This window comes from Cheilinus undulatus, linkage group 20 (assembly GCF_018320785.1).
Source record: "Cheilinus undulatus linkage group 20, ASM1832078v1, whole genome shotgun sequence".
Taxonomy (NCBI): Eukaryota; Metazoa; Chordata; class Actinopteri; order Labriformes; family Labridae; genus Cheilinus; species Cheilinus undulatus.
The window spans coordinates 23171861-23193463 of NC_054884.1; the positions used below are offsets into that span (position 1 = coordinate 23171861).

A 21603-nucleotide genomic window follows, 5' to 3' on the forward strand; every position below is an offset into this window, starting at 1 on the left:
CATCTGTTTTGTGCCTTATCATGCCAGGGCCTCCAAAAAAATTGAGATGCCAAAAGAGGAAAGTAAAGTAAAGGAGGCTAGCACCTACACTGCTGATCTAATCAACCACTTCCTTTGATGTTCATTCACATTTTACTGAGGAACCATTCACAGGGCCTATCTGGGGCCCAGAAATGCCTTGGGTGCACTGTTTGAGAAAAGTCTGTTGGGTCACTTCACCCAATACCTACCATTTGGCAGCAGTTTACAGATATTTGACATAACTCGACAGGAAAAGCCAGAATGATTGCTTATGGTTTTGTTGGATTTTCTTGGCCGTATAGAGGCATCAGTATTGAATTCTGTCTTTTTCCACAACCAGCCAACACTACTCGCTGGAGCTTTAGTACATTACGATCAACTTACCTATCTTCAGCATTATAATTTTGACTTTTGGATATTACAGCAGGGTACTGAGTGTCATTACATGAGGTAGCGTGGCCGAGCGGTCTAAGGCGCTGGATTAAGGCTCCAGTCTCTTCGGGGGCGTGGGTTCGAATCCCACCGCTGCCAATATCTTTTCCTGAATAACCAAAAGTGATCTCCAGTACCTGAATAAGCTCTTGAAGGTTGTGAATATAAAGTGACCGAACTTATAAATACTAAAATAAACACAATTTATACATACATTTGTATAGGGGTCTCGCTGTGCATCATGGGCATGAGCTCCGCCCCACGTGTCTGTGCGGACCAGAGTCAACATGGTCCCCTTACAGACAGACTACAGTATCTGAGTTAATACACTGCTACACCTCTACGCACCTCACCTCTGGACTGCTTCACACACGAATGAGGTAGCACAAACTGTTCCGTGAAGTTCGCAGGTGAGAGCTAAACGTAATTTGGATACCGTTTTGTTAAATTGACGATTAAACCCAGGCCCGGTGTGTTATTTTGACTGGCATGTGAGTGTTAGCACGCCAAGCTAGCTCCAGAATGCTAGGCTAAAGTTGCTTTGCTAGGCAACGTTCCACCGGCTACCTGTACGTTATCTAGCCTGGTTCGCTGCCAATACGTTTTAGACAGTCAGCGTGTTTTTAAGCTCGAAAATATTTGAATAACTTTACTTGACATGTTTAAAATTTTATACCGAAAATAAAACTCAACCAACATTGTCGTGCAGGCCTGTGTCAACTTGCTGAAAGGTTTGGTGCTAGCTTGCTAATCATGCTAACATGCCCAGTTCTGACACTTCCAGTAATAAACTTCTTGTTTATGGTATTACAATACCCTAAGGCCTACTTAGCATTTTTGCTTTAAGTAACCATTGTGTCATAGTCTTTGTACTAAGTTTGATCGTTGAACTCCATTACATTGTCTTGCATCATGTGAGTTTTACCTGGTTGGGTCAGTGATAGCATCACTTGACAGACTGCATGATCATGGTCTGGCTGACGGCTAACTTTGTTTTTTTAAACATTTTATTCACTGAAACATTTTACCTGATTATATACCCATTGCTACGTATTTTCTAAAGCCCTGACAATCAGGTACAAGCTGACGAAATGTTGATGCATTCTCTTTCAACCGTGATATGATGAATTATATAGTTCTTGTTTAAACTGCATCAGCTTCCTGTCATCTGACCTCTTTTTTGTTAACCAGTCTGGGTGTAGCCACTTTGTAGTCATGGACGTGATGGAGTATGCTTGTGTAAGATTGATTTATTTAACTCATGAGTCTTTGTCTTAAAGGTTCTCCTCCTGTTTCATCTCTATCCCCTCGCTCTGCTCACATAAACATGGCCAGTGGGGATGATGATGACCCCATTATAGAAGAGGTACGTCCACATGCTGAAGTTTGAGTATGAGGATAAGGCTGGCATTTTATACCCCTCTACAGCTTAAACCTGCTGATAAAATCAGTGTATCTGAGTTGGGATTCTTTAAGGATGTGAAACATGTGAATCATCTTTAGAGAAAAAAAGAGAATTTGAATTTTAAAGTATGTGATGATACTTTTCATTTCTGAATATCTATGCTCATGCTTGCTTTGAGCACTACTTCTTGCATCTTATTGTTAAAAGCTGGATCAGACTACACAGATTCTCCCAGATTTTGCCCTGCAACGTCGCAGCACATCTTCAAACCTCAGGCCTGATTATGAGCGTCCCGAATGACAGTCTTGTAGTGTCAATTAATTAGCTATGCGTCCAAGATGCCCCACTACCACGATTGAGCAAGACTACCATGTCAGAATTTTTCTTGCATTGTTGTCTAGTTTGACGTCTATGACAAGTATCCTGATGCCTACCAATAAGAGAGCATTTGCTCTTATCTTTGTATCATCATTTACCAAAGTGACATGGAAGAAGCCCCCACTTTTTCCTCTCTCCTGGGATTTATATGTGAATACAGTGATTTTCTTGATCGTTTATCACATTCATACTTCAAGGACTATTTGAAGCAGAGGCGATCCATATTGTCCTGCTCTTGATAGATTGGGAGGAGACCATAACGGTTACTTGGGGTATTTTTTGTTCAAAACACTGCTAGCATCACACAGAGCACTTCTGTTGTTTCTAAGATCCCCTCTTTATAGACCTGTTAAGAGCTTATATAAAAACGTTTTCTGGTATAATGCACCAAAAGATGATTTAAACCATCTAAAAGACTGTCTCCCTTAAAGAGCTCAAGATGTACTTAATAAAAAATAAAGTCACACTCCGTGCTGACTTTTTGCTCCTGGAAGCCTTTTTTTCTTTACAGTGTTTTGTTTACATAAGTATGTTCTGAAAAAAGAGTAATAAAATGGGTCATCATTCAGCTGTTAAAACAAAAAGTCTAGTAATGACCTAAGATTTTTGAACAGTATATAGAAAAAAAGTTCTTTTGAGTAAATGCAGTGAGTTTCTATAGGCTTTAATGTGTTCAATTAACATCTGAATCTCACGATCATAATTTAATGTAGTGTTTAATTCTTCTTTTATGTTGGGCATGGACTCTGTGGAAAACATGTGATGCCCATTGCTATTTTTCAATGTTATGTTTAGTGATACCATTACTATTACCAGTACCAGGTAGCAGTGCCTGTACCAAGCCTAAGTACTTATACTCATAAAACACTGCAGGTACTGAACATGGTATCATTTTAAACCACAATGTTTACCTCTCATTATCTGTATATGAAGTCAAGGTGTTCACATGCAAAGTGAGAAAGCATTCCTCATTGGAATCTTTTCTAATTCATTGCCATAATGTCATACTTTTACAGTGTGAAACAGTGAAAGCCCAGATTGTTCTCATGATAAAACTGATTTATCGTGTTGCCTTATCCAACACTGTTTTGAAACTGGTTGTGAAGCCACAGCGTTTCACTGGCTATCGGGAGATTAGATTTGTTGGCTGTCATTTGGTGCTATTGTCATTCTAATTTTTCTGTTTTCTACAAATCCTCTCATAGTTAATCTTCAGATGAGAAACTATAGAAGAAATGTCAAGTCTCTCTGCATGGTGAAGATGTAACAGTAATATATGACATTGTACTCTCCATCCTAGATGTTCTGCTAGGCCAGGAAGCAGAGCTTTTGTGCATGGAGTGTTGAATACATGGCATTCATGGATTTTAACCATGCTGTGCTGGTCCAGCATATCAGTGATGTTTCTGTCTTTACTTGTTAATTTCACAGACATTACAATAAGTATAATTTTTTTGTATCTGATTCCAATTTAACTACTGAACTTGTGTGCCTGCTAAGGCAAAGAAATTGTCTACTTCTACTGGATTTAATAATGAACATATTGAGGATTCTGATTCAAGCCTACATTTGATTAACCAGCAGTCTTGAAGATAGTCTGCAACATTTAAGGGGGATGTGTAGTTCAGGAGAGACTATTATTTGGAGAGTGAAGTAATCTCTAGCTCATCCTATGTGTACTAATTAATGACTTTAAATTCTCCAGTTCCCCTTGTTTTTACTAACAACATTCCTCAGCTATTTGAGGAATTTGAATAGTTTTTTTAGACCAGATTTACAAAGGAATGCAATTTAAAATCGTTTTTGTGGCTTCCCCATAGTTAGCTGGGCTCCTAACTTGTCCTTTCTGCTGCTGCATTTTGTGGCTGAAAGATTTTAACATAATGAAGATCTTTACGGTCCTCAGCAGATATCGTTCTGTGTATTTTCTAACAAACAGGACATTTAGGGAATGATGCAATGATCAACCTCTATTTCCTGTTTTCAAGGTATAAGCTAATACCATTTTTTATTTTATTATACCTCCCTCATTGATATTCTGCATTCTGAAGGGATTTCTATAGCACTTCAAGCAGAAAAAATAACGAAATGGATAGAAAAACTCACTTTTATAACTACAATTATTTATAACCTTTTATTGCTGTCTCAATGAGATCAAGGTTTCCCAAGCAGAGATAGGACACAAAACAAAACATACAGTATCAAAAACAATCACACCCAGGTCTGAAAATTAAAATCAAAGTCATGCACCACAGAAACAACTACTTTCTCCTTGAAAAACTAAAAGAACATCATTGATCAATGTTTCCCCTTTTTAGATTGATGTGTACCTGGCCAAGAGCCTTGCAGAGAAGCTGTATCTGTTCCAGGTAATCACTTCTTCTGTTCTCTTTGATTGTAATTACTTAAACCTTGTTTGCTAGCAGTTTGTTAGACACTAATTACTTCTGTTTTCTGACACAGTACCCTGTTCGACCATCCACTATGACATATGATGATGTCAACCACTTAGCAGCGAGGATCAAACCCAAGCAGCAGAGGGTAAAAAACAGTTCATGTGTCATTTTTACTGCAAAATCTGGTGTAGAGGATTCACTTTTGATACCTACTTTTTAAATCTAAAAAGTCGGCTGTGACCAATAAACCAATGCAACCAGTACACTAGTAAAAAGACCTGACACGCCACCTGATGTGATTGAAAATCTGCTCCCATTCATTTTGTATTTCAAGCAGTCGCTCAAAGAGCACAACATGCTGTGATACAATTTGACACTCACCTGGTCGGTGGGGTGGACGTTAATTTTTGCCATCTTAATAAGGTTATATTCCTGAATCTACAGAAAATGAGGTGATGAGTGAATAATGTTTGTGGATTACTAGTTTGACTGAAAAGACTCCTCAGGGTAAGAGAACAATAGACCAGTGAAGGTGGGCATAAGGGCTGGGCACTATGGCCCAAAACTAGTGTCATGATATTTATAGGCTATATTGCAATACATGGTATATATTGCAATATTTTGAAATGACCTCTAGATTATTGTATTTTTATTTCAGTTCTTACATGCATGAAATGACACCAGTATGATGATCAAAGTAAATACTTTATTGTCTTTCATTATGTCTGCTATGAGAGGCATCAGGAGACTGTGGGAGAAGCGAAACTCCAGAATGATCTGCGTGCGGATGGCTGCAGTATAGTCAGTTGAAATATCTCAGCAAAAGCTGCAATATATTGAGTATACTAGATATATCTAGTGGGCATAGGGACCTGTGAGCTTTACAACAATCACCATAGGCCTAGAGCTCAACTACTGCATTGTAGTCAGCAGAGGTGCAAACTCTTGATGGCATATCAGATGGTACTCAAGGAGCTAGATAGCTGCATGGAAACTGCACATGGAGGACTTTGCTGAATGCAGTAGAAATCATCACGCAAGATTCGGTTTAAATCTTTTCTCCCCTGCAAGAGGCCCAAAAAACAGTTTACAGCTTATGTGTTTGCACGACTGATAATCCAGATTTTACAGTATACCTTACATGAATCATGAACATGCTTAATGTTTTTTCCTTTACATGTCCTACAGGTGGAGTTGGAGATGGCCATTAACACAATGAGCCCAAACTACTGTTGCAGCAAAGGAGAGCAGATCGCCCTGAATGTGGACGGCACGACTTATGATGAAACAAACACCTATACAGCGTATGTTTATTATGAAAAACCTCATCTGCAGAAATGCTTACCTTACTTTTCATCTGTCAAGTCAACCATGCCCCACAATCATGCAAATTTATGCAGAACATTTAGCCTTAATCTAAGTACAACAGGTCACTCATCCAAGATGCATGGGTGCTGTGCAGTTTTCACCAATACACTACTGAGCTTTTGACACCAACTCTGTTGTTGAACCAATAGACGTGTCTATTTCTTCTGTAAAGATAGGCATTTTAATATGGTACCTTGGATTGTTTTTTTGGTTGTTGGAGCCATCAAGGAACTGCAGTTTCCTGTATTTCTGAATTGGCCTAATTTTTCAGAACCAGAGGTTGGTGCTTGGTGCATACCACCTCTGCAGAAATTACACCAATCTGGTGTCAGGGGTTGAGCTAAAGGAAGAAAAACAGCACTCATATCTGTTTTCAAATTCGAAGCTGGAGATGGTTTACTCTTAGCAATGCAAAAAGACAGGAATCGGAGAGAAAGAGTCAGCGTGTCTCTTTCTGTAGGTTACAAAATCCTCTTTCTTGTGTCACTAAAGCTCAGTGTTTGGCTAATATTCTCCTGATCACACTGATTTTATTGATTGAGATTGCTGTGAATAGGTCATTCTCAAATCAGAAGGTCAGCAGTTTGATCACCAGCTCCAGCAGTCCACATGTCAAAATGTCGTCTGGCAATACTGTGATGAACCCTGAGTTTTCCCTCACGCTCACCCAGAGTGTTAGTTCATAAATGTGTGTGTGAGAAGGTAAAAGCAAAGAAATACACAAAAGAAAGTCAGAGGGATTTTTTTGACCTTTAACCTTCAATCTTTACATTTCCTCAGTGCTTTAACTAAAATTAAAGCTTTGAATTTGTTTTTATTTCTCAAACAAGATTTATGACAAATCTGAAATATTTACAAACTGGAACTTTCCTGCAGGGAGAAGCTTCTGTTATTATTTATGCGACATGAAGTCTTCTCAGATTTTTCAGAATTTTTCTCCTCTTTTTTTTTCTGCAGAAAAATGATGGATAAACAGACCTTTTCCTCCATCCAGGCCACCACCAACACATCCAGATATGCTGCTGCTGTGTTTCGAAAAGGTCTGATTCATAAAACCTGCCTTTGTTTTGTGTGAATAACCTTTTAGTAAATACACAAAGGTCAATCATGCAGCGTGTTCACAGAGTCCATGTGAACCTTTATCTGTGTGGCTTTCTTTATCTTATCTTACAGTGTTATGCTCCAACCATGAATTTACCTCGTATTCAAACTAACATGACAATATGATAGAGCTTATGATATTTATATCAACTACAGATGCATTGTTGCTGTTTCGGTTTCATATTTATACTGTTTATGTTTACAGGGGAGCTTCATGTCACTCCTCTGACAGGGATCCTGCAGATGAGGCCGAGCTTCTCATATCTCGACAAGGCGGACAACAAAACCAGAGAGAGGGAGGCGGCTAATGAAGGTGTTTACTGTTCATCAAAATCAAGCATGAGAGAGATTAGTGTGGCTCATCTTTGACGATTAATAATGTAACGCTTTTTTAAGTGATTTTCTGACAGTTAAGTATTTAGGACAGTAAGGTATTTTTTCATGTAAATAAATCAGTGTTTTTTTTTTTATCCCAGTTCTTTCAGTTTCTACCTCTGTCCAGTTCTTAGTGTTGCTAATTGTTTTTTTTTACCATCAGTTAGTGTGTTTTTATGGACTTGAGCATTTAAACTTCATATCCAGTATTCAAAAAATGAGTAAGTTCCTTTTCTGGATCTAGCAAGCTGATTTTGCTACTTGACTGTCGACCTGTTTTCTGACGGCTGCTGACTACCTACGCAGGTGTCACCTCAGCAAATTTCTGGTCTTATTTCTGGAGCGGCAAAGATACTAAGTTAGTTCGCCTGGTAATAAAAGACTAAATAAAGCTGGATGTTTAGATTGGAAAAAGTATCGAAATGCTGACTGGTTCACATCTGTGGTTTAACAGACTAGCGGAAGCTGTTTCCCAACACCTAGTCAGGTAATGTCTGAAAATACTATGGAAATATCTATGTGGCCACACATCAGTAGAAAACTGCATATCCTGACTATGACCAGAATCAGGATAAGGCTCATAACTGAAATACTGATGTCCATGTAACCATACTCGTAGAGGGAAAACATTCCTGTCTGTTTTGATCAGATTATAAAATGGGTTTAAAACATGGTGCAAAATATACTTATACATCAATGATTCAATGTCTGTAGGTGGAGATTCTTCCCAGGATGAAGCTGAGGAGGAAGTCAAAGCCATTACGGTAAAAACTTTAGAGCAAACACTAACTTGCTTACACAGCAGAAATAATTGAGTGCTTATACTTTGTGTGTCAATGTAAACCCATTATTTCTAAATGATCACATCAGGTGAGGTTTGCTCGTCCGGAGTCGGAGCAGGCCCGTCAGAGGAGGATTCAGTCCTATGAGTTCCTCCAGAAGAAGCAGGCGGAGGAGCCGTGGGCTCACCTGCATTATCACGGTGTCAGGGTAAGACAGAGCTGCTCAAGTTTTTAAACCATTTAATTTTAGCTCATGGGAAATAATTAAACAGGGTTTTATAATTTCATTTCCTCCTGTTTGCACCAGTAAAGTTGTGTATTTGTCTTTAAAATTTCAGGACAGTCGGTCAGAGCATGAAAGGCAGTATCTGTTCTGTCAGTCAGTGGATGCCTCGCAGAACTCTGAACTGGTCAAAACTCCCAAGTGAGTATCCATAAATGGCATTTGAATACATTTCCTTGTTTCCTCTTGAACTGGGGAGCTTTATTACTTCTTAGATGTCGACTGTGCCCTGTTCTTTTTTTTCTCTTATTTCAATGACGGTGCTTTTAGTGCCTTACTCGGTTGTGTGTTGTAACTCGGTCCAAATAATCACTCTGACAAACAAAGGCAAAAAAATTAAATCATTAAACAAATTAAAAAAAAAATCTAAATTTCTGTGCCTGGATTTTAGTACAGCCTACTTCTGTTAGCTCCTCATCAAATGAACTTGTTTTTGTAGGGAGTACCTGGCCATGCTGATGCCTCCTCTAGCAGAGGAAAAAGTGTAAGTACTCTTGACATCTCATTTCTGAGAACTAGATAAAGAGAGGCTTTTACCTTGTTTCCACCCTTGATGTTTTTTTTTCCCTCCTCTCAGTGTGAAGCCTGTTGGTCCCAGTAATGTTCTCTCCATGGCTCAGCTCCGCACTCTGCCACTCGGAGACCAAGTGAAGACTCTGATGAAGAACGGTAGGCTGACAAATTAATTCAAAACTGATCACAAATCTGTTTTACATTGATTCTGTATGTCTTTCCTTATTGGAAATAATTATTCAGTTTTCAAAAGGCATAAAAGAAGAAAATACAAATAAATAATTGGCTCATGTGCATGTTCAAATTCATACAGGTTAGAGGCCTCAACATACAGTACTGTGCAGAATTTTTAGGCGTGTTTGGGCAAATTAAAGCAGAAGTAAGGTGTTAGTGTGGTGTGTAAGTCACCTGAGGGCACCATGGGGCATGAAGGAGGATCGACACAACCCTGGTCATTCTCTGGATATCCTTGTATAATACCAAGGGAAAAAGAAAATCATCTGTTGAAAAAAGTCCACAGCTTTAGGGTGGAGTAAGGAGCATTTGTGTTGAGGGGCTTACATGCCTAAAACTTATGCACAAACTAATTTAAAGAGTATAGAATAACAGATTTGAGGTATTTATCTGAGGTCTACAGCCAAACCCCTCTTACACAAAAAGTTAAGTCCTGATATTGATGTGAAATTGGGTTCCTCTGATGTTCTAAAACTTTCTTTGCAGTGTAACCAACTGTAAAATGCAGTGTATAAGACCCACTTTCAATGTCTGTTTTTCCATCCTGTGTCCTGTATATGAAGTGCAAACAATATATCAGTGTAAAGTGCAGATGCACTGTCTTGAAATTAAATTTAAAATGTTGAGCTATTAAAAATTTGCCCCCAGTCATTGTGTATTTCAAGCTGCTGCCTTACAGCTCACAACATTCTGTGATGTAACAAAAGGCAATATTAATTGGTTCTGCATTTGTTGTATTAATTTCTTTTAATAATTTAGATAGCAGCTAAGTGAGCAGGCAGTTCATGTTTCCAGTGCAGTTTTTGTTTTTACCTGATGGGGGCGACAAAGCATTGAAATTGATGTTAGAAATAAATTGTTAAATGCCTAAACCTCCATACTTACTGAACAATTGAGTTCATTTTAAAAGTACAGAATATCTTAAGCCCACTGAAGACTTGCTCATTTGTCTTTTATTTGATTAAATTTTTAGAATCAGTACCTCAGTCAGTTTTAAAGAAAAAGCTTTTTGTGTGATTTTCTGTTCTGTAAATTTATCTTGCTCATGAACAGTGTAGCTGTCCTTCCCTCTGACTGTGACATTTCTCCCACCTATCTCCTCTTATCTCCAGTCAAAATGATGCCATTCGCTAACCTGATGGGTCTGCTTGCCTCTGGCACTGACTCCACTGCAGTGCTGCGCTGCATCCAACAGGTGGCACTGCTGGTTCAGGGGAACTGGGTTGTCAAAAGGTGAGAAGACAGATTCAGTACAGCTTCACTGAAAAGTCCCAGTAGATTTTGTTAAATGTTGCTATATTTAATTTCTGGCTGCTGATGACTATTTCTGTTTTTCTTCACAGTGATGTTCTGTATCCTAAAAACACCTGCAGTCCTCACAGTGGCGTCCCTGCTGAGGTGCTCTGTCGTGGCAGAGACTTTGTGGTGAGCTGCTCTCTTTTACTGAAGAACTATCCAGACACCAAACCCTTAACACTGTATGTTGTAAACATTGTTTTGAAGTCCTTGTGACTCAGCTGTTACTGTTTTTTCGTAGATGTGGAGGTTCACTCTGGAGCGCTCTGTGATGAGAAAGGAGATCACCTCCATCATCAAAGTAAGAATCACTCCTCTGACTACTCTGGTGTAAAAAAGACAAACAAATAGAGGAGTTTTTCTTCAAGTGCCTAACCATTTTGGAAATGTTTGTTGCAGGTCAACATTTGGTTGCAGGCTAATCTGATTTGTTTCTCAAACCAGATCTTAAACAGAGACTTTGGTATTGTTATTTGCAAGTGATTTGATGACATAAGATGGATCATGATGGTGCAGTGGATGGTTGCATCAGGTTTTTCTTTGCACCAGGTCAGATTCCTTGTATGTACATGACACTAACTCAATTCTGATTCTGTTTGTTTGATTCCAACTAGTTTCCATATTTTAATGGGTTGATGTGGGGATCATTACCAGGCACAGCCATTTTTGCCTTAAACCAGACTCACTGTTAAGCCAAATTTGACCTTTTAATTCACTCTTTTGTTTCTGTATTGTTCTCCATATTTGCTCTGCTAGTTGTCAATGACTGATCTCTGAAAGGTTTGTTGTTATTCTGTAATTGATGCCATTGTTCTGTCTCTCACAGCCTGAAAAATACCACTGGATTTTTATCTGGACAGGGTTTTCAGGCATATAAAATCATGGTGCAGCTGCTTCCAACATATTTCGTGCTCCCCCAGCTCTCAAAGCTCTGATTTCATGAAAACTGTTATTTTCTTAAAAGTGCTGCACCAGGTGGATGTAATTTTTAAATGCCATTGGTGGTATTATGCTGACATACGCTGTGCTCTTTGTGTGTGTGTGCTGAAGACACAAAAAAAAGAAGCCTGGAAGCATTAAATGATAAACATGGAGCTTTTTTGCACTTCTTCCTCTCCACTTAATGCCATAGGATCAGTGTAAGCAGGCTTGGTAGGATTACATTATTCATTATTGATATTACAATATCAATAATGATGATTAACAGACAAAAAATATGATCTAAACTCCCTTAAACATGTTTAATGAGAGAGGGAGATGAAGACTGGAAGTTGGGTAAACAATGTGAAGCCACAGCTGAACGAAACAGTCACTGATGTAGTTATTTATCCAGATATTTCATATTTCCTCCAGTCAAAAGCCCCAGCTGCAGAGAACTTCTTAGTTTCTATGATTTTATTTATCAAAAAGTTTTATATTAAACAAAGAGGGATAAACAGAGTGTAAAATCCTTTTAGAATGTTAACCCAGAAATTAAATCAAATATTATTTAAATAGATGATTTTAAGGAAATAGATAATGGATAGATAATTTACGAACAAATATAAAAAACTATTCTAGCATAAATTAGAGAAAAATGAAATAAAGGGTGTGATGTACAATTTTCTGGTAGAAATCAGTTTTAGTTCATTCATAACTTAAATGACCAGTTAATAACAGATTTAAAGGACAAAAATTGTTACCAGATTTTTGAATCAGTGCATCTCTTTTTTGAGTACTACAAGAGCACAGATTTTTTAAAAGAGGAAATTAGATAGATAGATTTGGCCTCTTATTTTTGCTCTCAAATGTACTAGATTTTTGGTATTAATTTTAAAATGTATTATTTTTTCGGAGTGTTCACTATCAGAATGGTACCACTTCTGCCTAAATTTGAGACCGGAAAGCTCTACAGGTTATGCCAAAAAAAAAGTTGTTTGAAAATGCAACTGCATTTAGATGTTCAGTTTGTTCCAATTCAGTTGTATATAGGAGATTTTTTGTCACTAGCATGTACCAGAAGAAGCACTCCGTGTCGCTCCACTCGAGAGATCTGCTAGGTCTTTGTTTTTATTAGAGGCTGCCACTGAAACACATCAATCTCCATAGATCAGATCAGCCGAAACAGGACCATGAACATTGGTTCAATTTTACAATACAATGCCTGACTGACTGTTAATCTCATCATCTACATAATTCCTAAGAAAAGATTATTTTTTCTGAGGTGAAAAACTACTCAATTTTTATATGAAAACAACAGAACACAGTGTAGCTGGAGTATGTGGAATTTGCAGGTCTTATCAAGTGGCACCAATGATTCAGTAATCATTTCAGTCAACATGATGATACACTGCCTTATCAATATTTTGTCCCGCCCCTTTGGTTAATGGCTGCTGACAAATGATGTATTCAACAAGAACTGAACATAATAAATTTACTCGGCACTTCCTGCACCTCAGTTTTTCATGCTTGATTAGATTTAGTGCAGGAGTGCTTTTGATCACCTTCTAAATCTTTCCTGTCTCACCTGGAGGCTGCTGTTTCTCCTCATTCAGGTAAACTGCACTAACATCTTCTTCCTCCTGTGTTTTTAAAGCTTCCTCCGGAGGATGTGAAGGAGTTCCTGGAGCATGTAGCGGCTCCTCGAATCAACCGGGGCTGGGAGTTCCTGCTGCCAACTGACTCAGACTTCATTAAGAAACACCCAGATGTGGCCCACAGGCAGAGCATGCTGTGGCTCGGGATCCAGAGCAAGTAGGTCACACTTATGCTGTTTCATAGAAAATGTCATAACTTTTCCAGGAGTTTGTGCATGTCTGAAAAACACAATTACAGGTGCAGGAGCTCTTTTTTTACGCTGTCATTGTTAATGCTCTCTAATGTTCTTAATCTGCTGTTGTTCTTTAAGGTTGGAAAAGGTGTTTAACTTCTCAAAAGAAGACTTTATGCCAAAGAATTCCCCCCAACCTGGTGTGTACAGTTTTACTTCTAACAGCTGCATTAGTACTGAAGAAATAAAATGTCCATATGAACTGTTCTGGTTTATTATGTTTTTTCCAGAGCCAGTTCACGTGAGCGGCGAACAGCGTCTAAAGATTGCTCAGGAGCGTGCAAATGAACACCGCTCATCCCTACAAAAAGACCTGGAAGCAAAAAGGGCAGGAAACGGTGTCCATATCAAACAGGAACCAGTTCAGGAAGATGAACCCATGGACACCTCTTCTTCTTCTTCCATCCCAAACGGTTCTGTCAATGGTTACCCCAGTTCCGCCTCCCCTGGTTTTGATCACACTAACGGTAATGGAGCTACTAACGCGTCGTCCCTGGAGCTGCAGGACTTTGTGCAAAAGACTTTCAGGAAGCATTTTGTACTGACACTGAACGAGTTTAAGAGGCTGCTAAACCTCCACCTGGCCTCCATGCCAGTGGGTCGGAGCGTCTTCCACTCAATCTCGGACCACATGCTACAGGAGGCCATACTGCTCAGCCCATGCAGACAGATCATGGTGCCTGTGAGTATTAAGAGAGGATGTCATAACACTCTTACACTTACCTGAATCCACAGGAGCCCTAATTGGTGCAGTCTGTCCACACAGAAAACTAAGTCGGTGCTTGTGCTTCTACAACTTGTGCTGTGAACTGTCTCAGGCACATCTTAGAAATGTCACTCTGCTCTAGATGTGCAGTAAGTCAGGTTTATCTAAGGTGCTCACAGCATGTGTCAAGCTGAACAGAGCAGGATGACCCAGACAGAAAGTTAGACACAGTAACACAGAGAATCTGATTTCAGAAAAACTCAGACACTGTACAATGCAGAAAAAGATTAAAATACATAAATAGCACCATTAAAAGCAGGCAAAGCCAACACGAACAAAAACAAACAGAACAAACAAACAAAAAGACAAAGCAAGATCAGAATCACAAATTAAAAGCTTGTCTAAAGAGGTGAGTTTTGAGAAGTGATTTGAATGTGGGTAGGTCTGTGTAGTTTTGAATATGAGTTAGGAGCAAGTTCCAAAGGGAAGGGGCAGCTATGGAGAAGGCTCTGTCCCCCCAGGTCAGTGCTTGGTTCTTAAAGGGGGAGAAAGGAGGGTGGCAGTGGAAGAACGGAGGTTACGGGTAGGACTGTGATGGTGAAGGAGGTCAGTGAGGTAGGGAGTGGCCGGTGTGTTTAGGGCTTTGAAAGTAAGGAAGGAGATAGGGAGCCAGTTAAGATTTTGAAGAATGGGGTGATGTGATCAGGAGCAGGAATGGCTGAGGATTATGTCAAAAGAGGAACCAAATACACATAAAATCAACTCTGGAAAGGCAAAGCAGCATTTTGTTTGTATGTTCTCGTCACATTATGAATCCATGATGATTTAGCTGTATGATCTGGTTTCTTTGCAGCACTCCACCTTAGATCAGATGAAGTGAGTAAGGTGAATTTACCAGTGACCTACCTTGGCACACAGCATGAAAATCAAAGGTGATGCTGGTACTGATATCTAAAATGACATTTTAGCTAGTTGTTGAATTAGATACTGTTGATATTTATATAACTACCTTGTAATGCTTTGTTGATTATTTAAATGAGCCATCATTTTTAATGTATTTAAATTGTTAGTAGTCCCGATTTGTGAAATTCCAAATTATTTGTTGAAGGGATGATGTCTTACTGTGACCAACCGCAGCAGGTCTCGATGTCCAACCGATAAATCAGGGATCCATGATTTACCCTGACCCTGTACTTTATTACTGATGAATGATCTTACATTGCAGCCTGACTTGGCCAATGCTGTGGGATTCTACGCCTATATGGGTTGAATTCATAAATACAAATTTCCATCACCATCAGAGCTGGAAAAAAGTGTGGACAGAACAAGATATCCTGGACTAGCAAGTTGAGAGTCATCCCATCTTCATTCACACAGATGTTGTCATAAAATTGTTTGTGGCTCTGATGTAGAATAATTTGATGGCTCTTATTCTGCTTTATTTACCTACAGCTGCAAATTTGATCTGTTACATTTATGTTCAAACTGGCTTAAAGCAAAGTGTAACTGCTAGAAACGGTACAAGGCCTGTAACTCTTCTCCTGGTTTGAGTCCCTGCTGCTCTGATCCCCATCTTGTTAAAACCTCCTGAGCCTCCTGAAGAGAAGAGGGGGATTCTGTTTGAATACAAAAGCTATCAGTTTACCTGGACAGAATAACGTCTTTAACGGTCGTTTTGCTTGGTAGCTCTTTGTCTCTAAAGCAGTTGATGCACTAAAGCAATGCAGATCAGTTTTCAGGCTCCACTTGAGTTCCTGTAGCCACTTGATACCTGTGTGTTTGTGGTCTGTCTGCTATATTTGGACTCGAGGCCTTAATATAGATGGATCAGACCTGTTATTGCTGTTTGTTTTTGCCCAGTGAGGTGTTTTCTCATCGGGGAAGGGAGTGGCGTCTTGTTTAATTAAGCTGCCACATTTCCTGCCAGCTCCTGGCTTAGGTTTCATCCAATCTGTTTCTCTGATATTAGAGGATTTTAGTCGAAGTGTGGATGCCATCTTTCTTATGCAACAGATTATTGGCCCCTGAAGTAAATCTCATTAGTGATCAGAGAGGGACTAATCTGGGTTGTTGTTTGTAAACTCAGGCAGATCTGGAATCAGGAGACTCCTTCTCTGCTTCATTTTGAGTCTGGTTGTTCAGACATCTGACAGTTCAGAGATCAGGTTTGTGTCTGATGGGGGGGACATGTCCGGAGGGTAATCCTGGTCTGGATACTCAGTGCTGGTCCTTTGGTCACAGCAGTGGTCCGACTCTTTATCTTCAGCCTGGCATTCAGACAAGGGATCAAATTATTTGTCTGAGACAGGCAAGATTGGCTACAATTAGTTAACTGTTGCACAAATTGGCAGTTAACAGCCTGTTGTCCTGGACACACCCATGCAGCTCCATACACACCTTGTAGGGTCAGGCTACTGAAAAGATAATGTAGCATGTTAAGATGAAGGAAGTGGCTCTTCTGACTTTGTTGTTGACAAGCTTTATTTTTTTTCTTCATCTATTCTATTTGTTGCATTAAAAAAACAGACATTAAAAAGTACCAAATCCACACCCACAGCACAAGAACATGTAAACACAATCTCAACTAAGGTTGTCACAATATATGATTAAACTAAACTGGGTTACAGTTCTAGTAAGTATCATTCAATACTGATACTTGTTTGATGCCACAGCAACCAAAATATAGGTCATGGGCGCCTAACACTGACTGAGTGCGTTATTTTTATCACCGATAAATGGAGGTTAAATCCTGTGACTTTTCTAAATGCATTGGCGTCTTTGCATTTCAAAATATAAACAGATAATCAATTATCTGCTGGGATAAAAATAGCTGGGTTTGCATCGTTTTATACATGGTATTGAAAAGTAGCAAATTATTTACCTTAATTTTAATGTATGTAATCTAAAAATACAGTGTCTGTTTTCCTTTTCTTGATTCTGTTGAAGTATTTAAGTACGAATACATCTCAAAAATGAGAATGTCATGAAAAACCTCATTTTTTTCCTGTGATTTTACTCATGAAGTGAAACTTCCATATATTCTAGATCTATCTCATACAACGTGTATGACCCCAGACTCTGGGATCTTGATTGACAAACTCCAGCCTTAGTCAGCTCTTTCTGAAGTTCCCCTAAGTTTTGAATATGCTTTGTTTGACAATCCTCTGAAGGCTGAGCTCATCACCTTTGCTTGTGCTTCTTTTCTTACCACACTTTTCTCTTCCAGTCAACTTTCTATAAATATGCTATGATACAGCACTCTGTAAACAGCCTTCCCTTTCAGCAGTGACCTTCTGTGGCTTACCCTTCTTGTGAAGGGTGTCAGTGACTGTCTTCTGGACATTTTTCAAGTCAGCTGTCTTCCCCATGATTGTGGTTGTGTGTACTGAACCGGAGTGAGAGCAATAACTGACAAGAAACTGGCCTTTTCCACAATATTCTAATATTTTGAGATGGTGGATTTTTTTTTATTTTTGTGAGCTGTAATCTGTTATCATCAAGATTCAGACAAAAAATGTCATGAAATATTTCACTTGGTATGAGATAAATCTAGCATATATGGAAGTTTAACTTTTCAAATTAATTCACAGCAAACAAACTTTTTCATGACGTTCTAATTTTTTTACACACACCTGTATATACAGTTCAACTCAGCTTAACAGTTTTAACTTAAACTGGTAAACCTCCTGGTCTCTTCTAACACCACGGTTTGTTTCTTTCAGTTTCCTGCTCAGAGCAAAGCAGCATCAGATGAACAGAAGGTGTTTGGTTTGTGGGAGACCGGAGAAGAATTTGACAAGGTAAGAAGTGCGTTGAAAATGGTACAACAGAACATCACAACCCATCGTACAAAACATGTAGACATTTCCTGCAAACTCACCACACCTCACCTCAAGCCAGTGATGATAGAAATTCACACGAAGTAAAGAAACCACATACACTGTTGTGTGGGCTGACACATGATTGGCTCACAGCAAAGCAACACTGACAAAAAAGTGGGCCACTTCATTTTACACGCTACAGGCACAGATCAAGTAAAAAAGCTGCATAACAAGACCGTGTGCATGGTTGCTCCTGGTTTCTCTGCTTTCAATACTGATACGACATGAGAGCCAAGGATAGAAGAAGTGCTGTTGTATTTATCACATTAATGCAAAAGGCTTCACAAGACTTCCTTTGTTTGATTTCTCAGGGTGCATTCACACCAGAGCTGTTTGGTCCACTTTAAACAAACTCTGATCTGTTTTCCTGGATAGTCTGGTTCAGTGTGAGAGCTCAAACGAACTATGGTGCGGACCAAACAAGTGGATTCTGGTCCGCCTGAAAAACAGGAGGTCTCAGTCTGCTTCCAAATGAACCCTGGAGCGGTTCGTTTGAGGTGTGTAAGCAGACCAACTTGTGAACCAAAGGCAGGAAATGGCATAAAGCGTAATGATAGACGGATTTATAAGTGATTTAATACACTCAAACACATGTCGGTACCTCGTTTGGCGTCTGTGTAGCCATCGCAACACGTCGTACTCGGTGCTGATTTATTCGTCTCATGTAGAGAACAACATGCTGGACAGCTCACCACCTTGCTGCCTGCTCATGATGCCCCAATGTAAGAGCAGAAACCCAAAGACGGCATAAATTCAGTGTTTTTTCATTGTTTATGTGGAAGAAAAGATTGGCAGAAGGAGATGGATTTCTGAGTTCGTCTTCTTCTATGCCTTCTTTTCTTCTTGGTCACCTTTTGTTTGTGACGACAGCACCCCTAACTGGCAGAGGTTGTAGGTGTTCAGACGGTTTGGTCCGTTTTGCCAAGAGCAATGTGAATGCAAACCAAACCAAAGGAACTATCAGGTGTGAAAACGACTTCAGTGGAAAGACCAGTGTAGTCTCTACTTTGTGTTGAGTCGTTCTGAAGAGCTCAGTGACTTCAAGTGTGGTACTGTGATGGGATGCCACCCTTACAATAAGATGGTTCACTGTAATCCGGTAAGCTGTAAGTGATATTATTAGAAAGTGAAAGAGTTGAGGAACAACAGCAACTCGACGATGAAGCAGAAGACCACAGAGAGGGGTCAACGACTGCTAAGGCATTTGTTTGTACAAGTTGCCAACACAGAGCAGCAGTGGAAATGTGCTCTATGGAGTGACAGACGTTATCTACCTGACTGCATTGTGTCAACTGTGAAGTTTGCTGGAGGAGGGATAAGTATGGAGCTAGTGTGGCCTGCACAGAGCCCTGACCTCAACCCCATCAAGCACCTTTAGGATGACCTGGAATGGAGATTGTGAGCCAGGCCTTCTCGTCCAACATCAGTGCCTGACCTCGTAAATGCTTTACAGAATGAAAAGGCACAATTCCCACAGGAGCTCTCAATATTGTGAAAAGCCTGACAAGAAGAGTGGAGGCTGTTATAGCTCCAAAAGGAGGGCCAACTCCAAATTAAAGTACATGTATTTAAATTCAATGTCATTACAGTCCCTGTGGGTCTAATGGTCAGTCGGCTGAATATTTTTGTCCATATGGTTAATGTTTCTTCATTTGTCCTATAATTTGACCAGATCAAGTCCCTCACTTAGATCTTTGTAACATAATTCAGATGGCTCCTCGCTTAGCTTATCCTTGTATAGCATGAAAAGAGGAAAGGTCACATGTAGCTTAATGGAAAGGCAACCAGTATTGTTTCTTAAATGTTGAATGTTTAAATCTTTTCTTTATGTCCATGCGTTTCCTCCTGCAGCACCGTCGGCTGCTCTACGACCTGTTTACGAAAAACTACCGAGTCAGGAGGAACATAATACAGGCCAGACTGGCACAGGAGTTTGAAGACGTTTCGAAGGCAGACATCGACCGGCTGCTCGGTGTAAGACAAGCCATGGCACTCAACACTAATTTCTATTATCTTATTTTTTGTTTTTTGTCATTTATCTCCTCTGTTCTTTGTTGTTCCAGGAGTGCTGCAGCAGCCATGCAGGAATGTGGTACCTCAAAGGAACGATACAGTCGTGACGCTGAGATCCTGCCCCCCCTCTGTGTTCACCTTCACTCAATCAAATCCTCTCCCAGGTGTCCAGTGGGAGGGCAGACAGACGGACAGAAGCCAGTCAGCTCGCCCTGCTCTGGGGATGGACGATTGGAGAACTAAGCTTCAGAAAGTGAAGCTCTTGCATCGGCTGAAACATTTCTGACAAACACGAGCACTCTGATGCAGCAAAAAAACCTCACATGCTCACACAGCAAGAGAGTAAAGGGTAAAATATGAAGAAAAAGCAAGATATATTTACGGTTTATCGCTAGATTTTCAGATTAAAGATCTCATGTTTGATTATTTCTGGATTAAACTTTTACCACATCAGGATGGTGTTTACTATTGAAAGCAGCTGTTCCTTTAAGTGCTTCAGTGTCTCTCCAGGAAACATTCTACTTTATTGTATCATCAACTTTCAAATATTGTTTAAAGCCTTTGTAAAACTCTAAGAAGAAAGATGATTTATTTGAATCCTGATCTGACATTGTTTGGGTTTGTAAGCTCAAAGAAATATTTTTTCACCCTTCATACAAAATTCAAAGGGGTGTGCTTGAACCATACCTTGATACCAGTGTAATCAAAACAATTGAAGGCGCTTGAAGTGATGTTGTTATGCAGTGAGAAGAATTTTATATTTTTGTCTCCAACACTTCCCAAATGTCTTTCTCCTAGTGTGCAACTGCAGTCTCTTCATGTTTACAGCAGTTTAGGACCTGGAAACTGCTACATCCAATGTGGCTCTTCTCATTATTATTATTATTATTATTATTAAGAAGAAGACTATGGACTAAACTGTTAAAATGATCAAAAAGTGGATTAAATGGGTGAGTTTGAGGTTTGTTTCTGGCTGAATATAAAGAGTTTAAAATAGTTTTTCTTTATGAGATGGGCTGATTGTGATGATGGCCAATAAAGATGCAATTTTGGATTAAGAGATTGTCATTTTGATCTCAACTTTTGGGATTGAATCCATCGCTAATTCTAAAGCTGGACCATCTTCTCGGGCAGACGGGATGCTGTTGCTATGGATACGCTGGTCTATTGCCATTTTGCTGCTATCTTGAGCCTCCATCTTAAAGTGCCTCTGTCTCACAAAGCATTCAGGACAAACTCCCACACAGCCAGACAGAAAATCAGGAAGAAAAACACTTGGATTCTCACTGAAACTATTAAAAGAGAGTTAAAGCTCCAAAAGTGGACAATGGAATTAAAGATTTAAAAGGAAAATATATGGCACATCACAAAAAGGATACGTTTTTTTCTTTTTCTTTTATTATTTTGCTCAATAAATATGATAATGACAACTTTTGATGTTTTTCCCCTTCATTTAAATTGTCAGTGTTGAAACTGGAGCATTGTGTTGGAACAGGACTCATTTAGCAGCATTTAAAGCTCCTGTGAGGAGGAAAACAAACATGTTTAAATGCTTGACAAAACATGCTGCATAAATGGCAAAGATTCACAGTGAGTGATATATATTTATG

General features: G+C 39.4%; 1 protein-coding gene and 1 non-coding gene across 3 annotated transcripts; both read left to right on the plus strand.

Moving 5' to 3' along the window:
* Nucleotides 1-470: 470 nt before the first annotated feature.
* trnal-aag lies at nucleotides 471-552 on the plus strand. The gene has a single exon. It is a non-coding gene; the product is annotated as a tRNA-Leu (tRNA).
* A 161-nt stretch (nucleotides 553-713) lies between these two features.
* polr3e (polymerase (RNA) III (DNA directed) polypeptide E) lies at nucleotides 714-20446 on the plus strand. Of its 2 annotated transcripts, none has more exons than XM_041816263.1 (21): nucleotides 714-863; nucleotides 1734-1819; nucleotides 4555-4605; nucleotides 4700-4777; nucleotides 5821-5936; nucleotides 6958-7040; nucleotides 7307-7414; nucleotides 8191-8240; nucleotides 8347-8466; nucleotides 8597-8682; nucleotides 8981-9025; nucleotides 9119-9210; nucleotides 10401-10521; nucleotides 10632-10713; nucleotides 10826-10885; nucleotides 13160-13317; nucleotides 13472-13533; nucleotides 13624-14075; nucleotides 17822-17899; nucleotides 19832-19954; nucleotides 20044-20446. In XM_041816263.1, the coding sequence occupies exons 2-21, from the start codon at nucleotides 1781-1783 to the stop codon at nucleotides 20098-20100; spliced, it is 2061 nt and encodes a 686-aa protein (XP_041672197.1). In that variant the 5' UTR covers nucleotides 714-863; nucleotides 1734-1780; the 3' UTR covers nucleotides 20101-20446. The 2 variants fall into 2 exon arrangements, with proteins under 2 accessions (XP_041672197.1, XP_041672198.1); XM_041816264.1 differs by having other exon boundaries at nucleotides 716-833.
* The last annotated feature ends 1157 nt before the right edge of the window (nucleotides 20447-21603 follow it).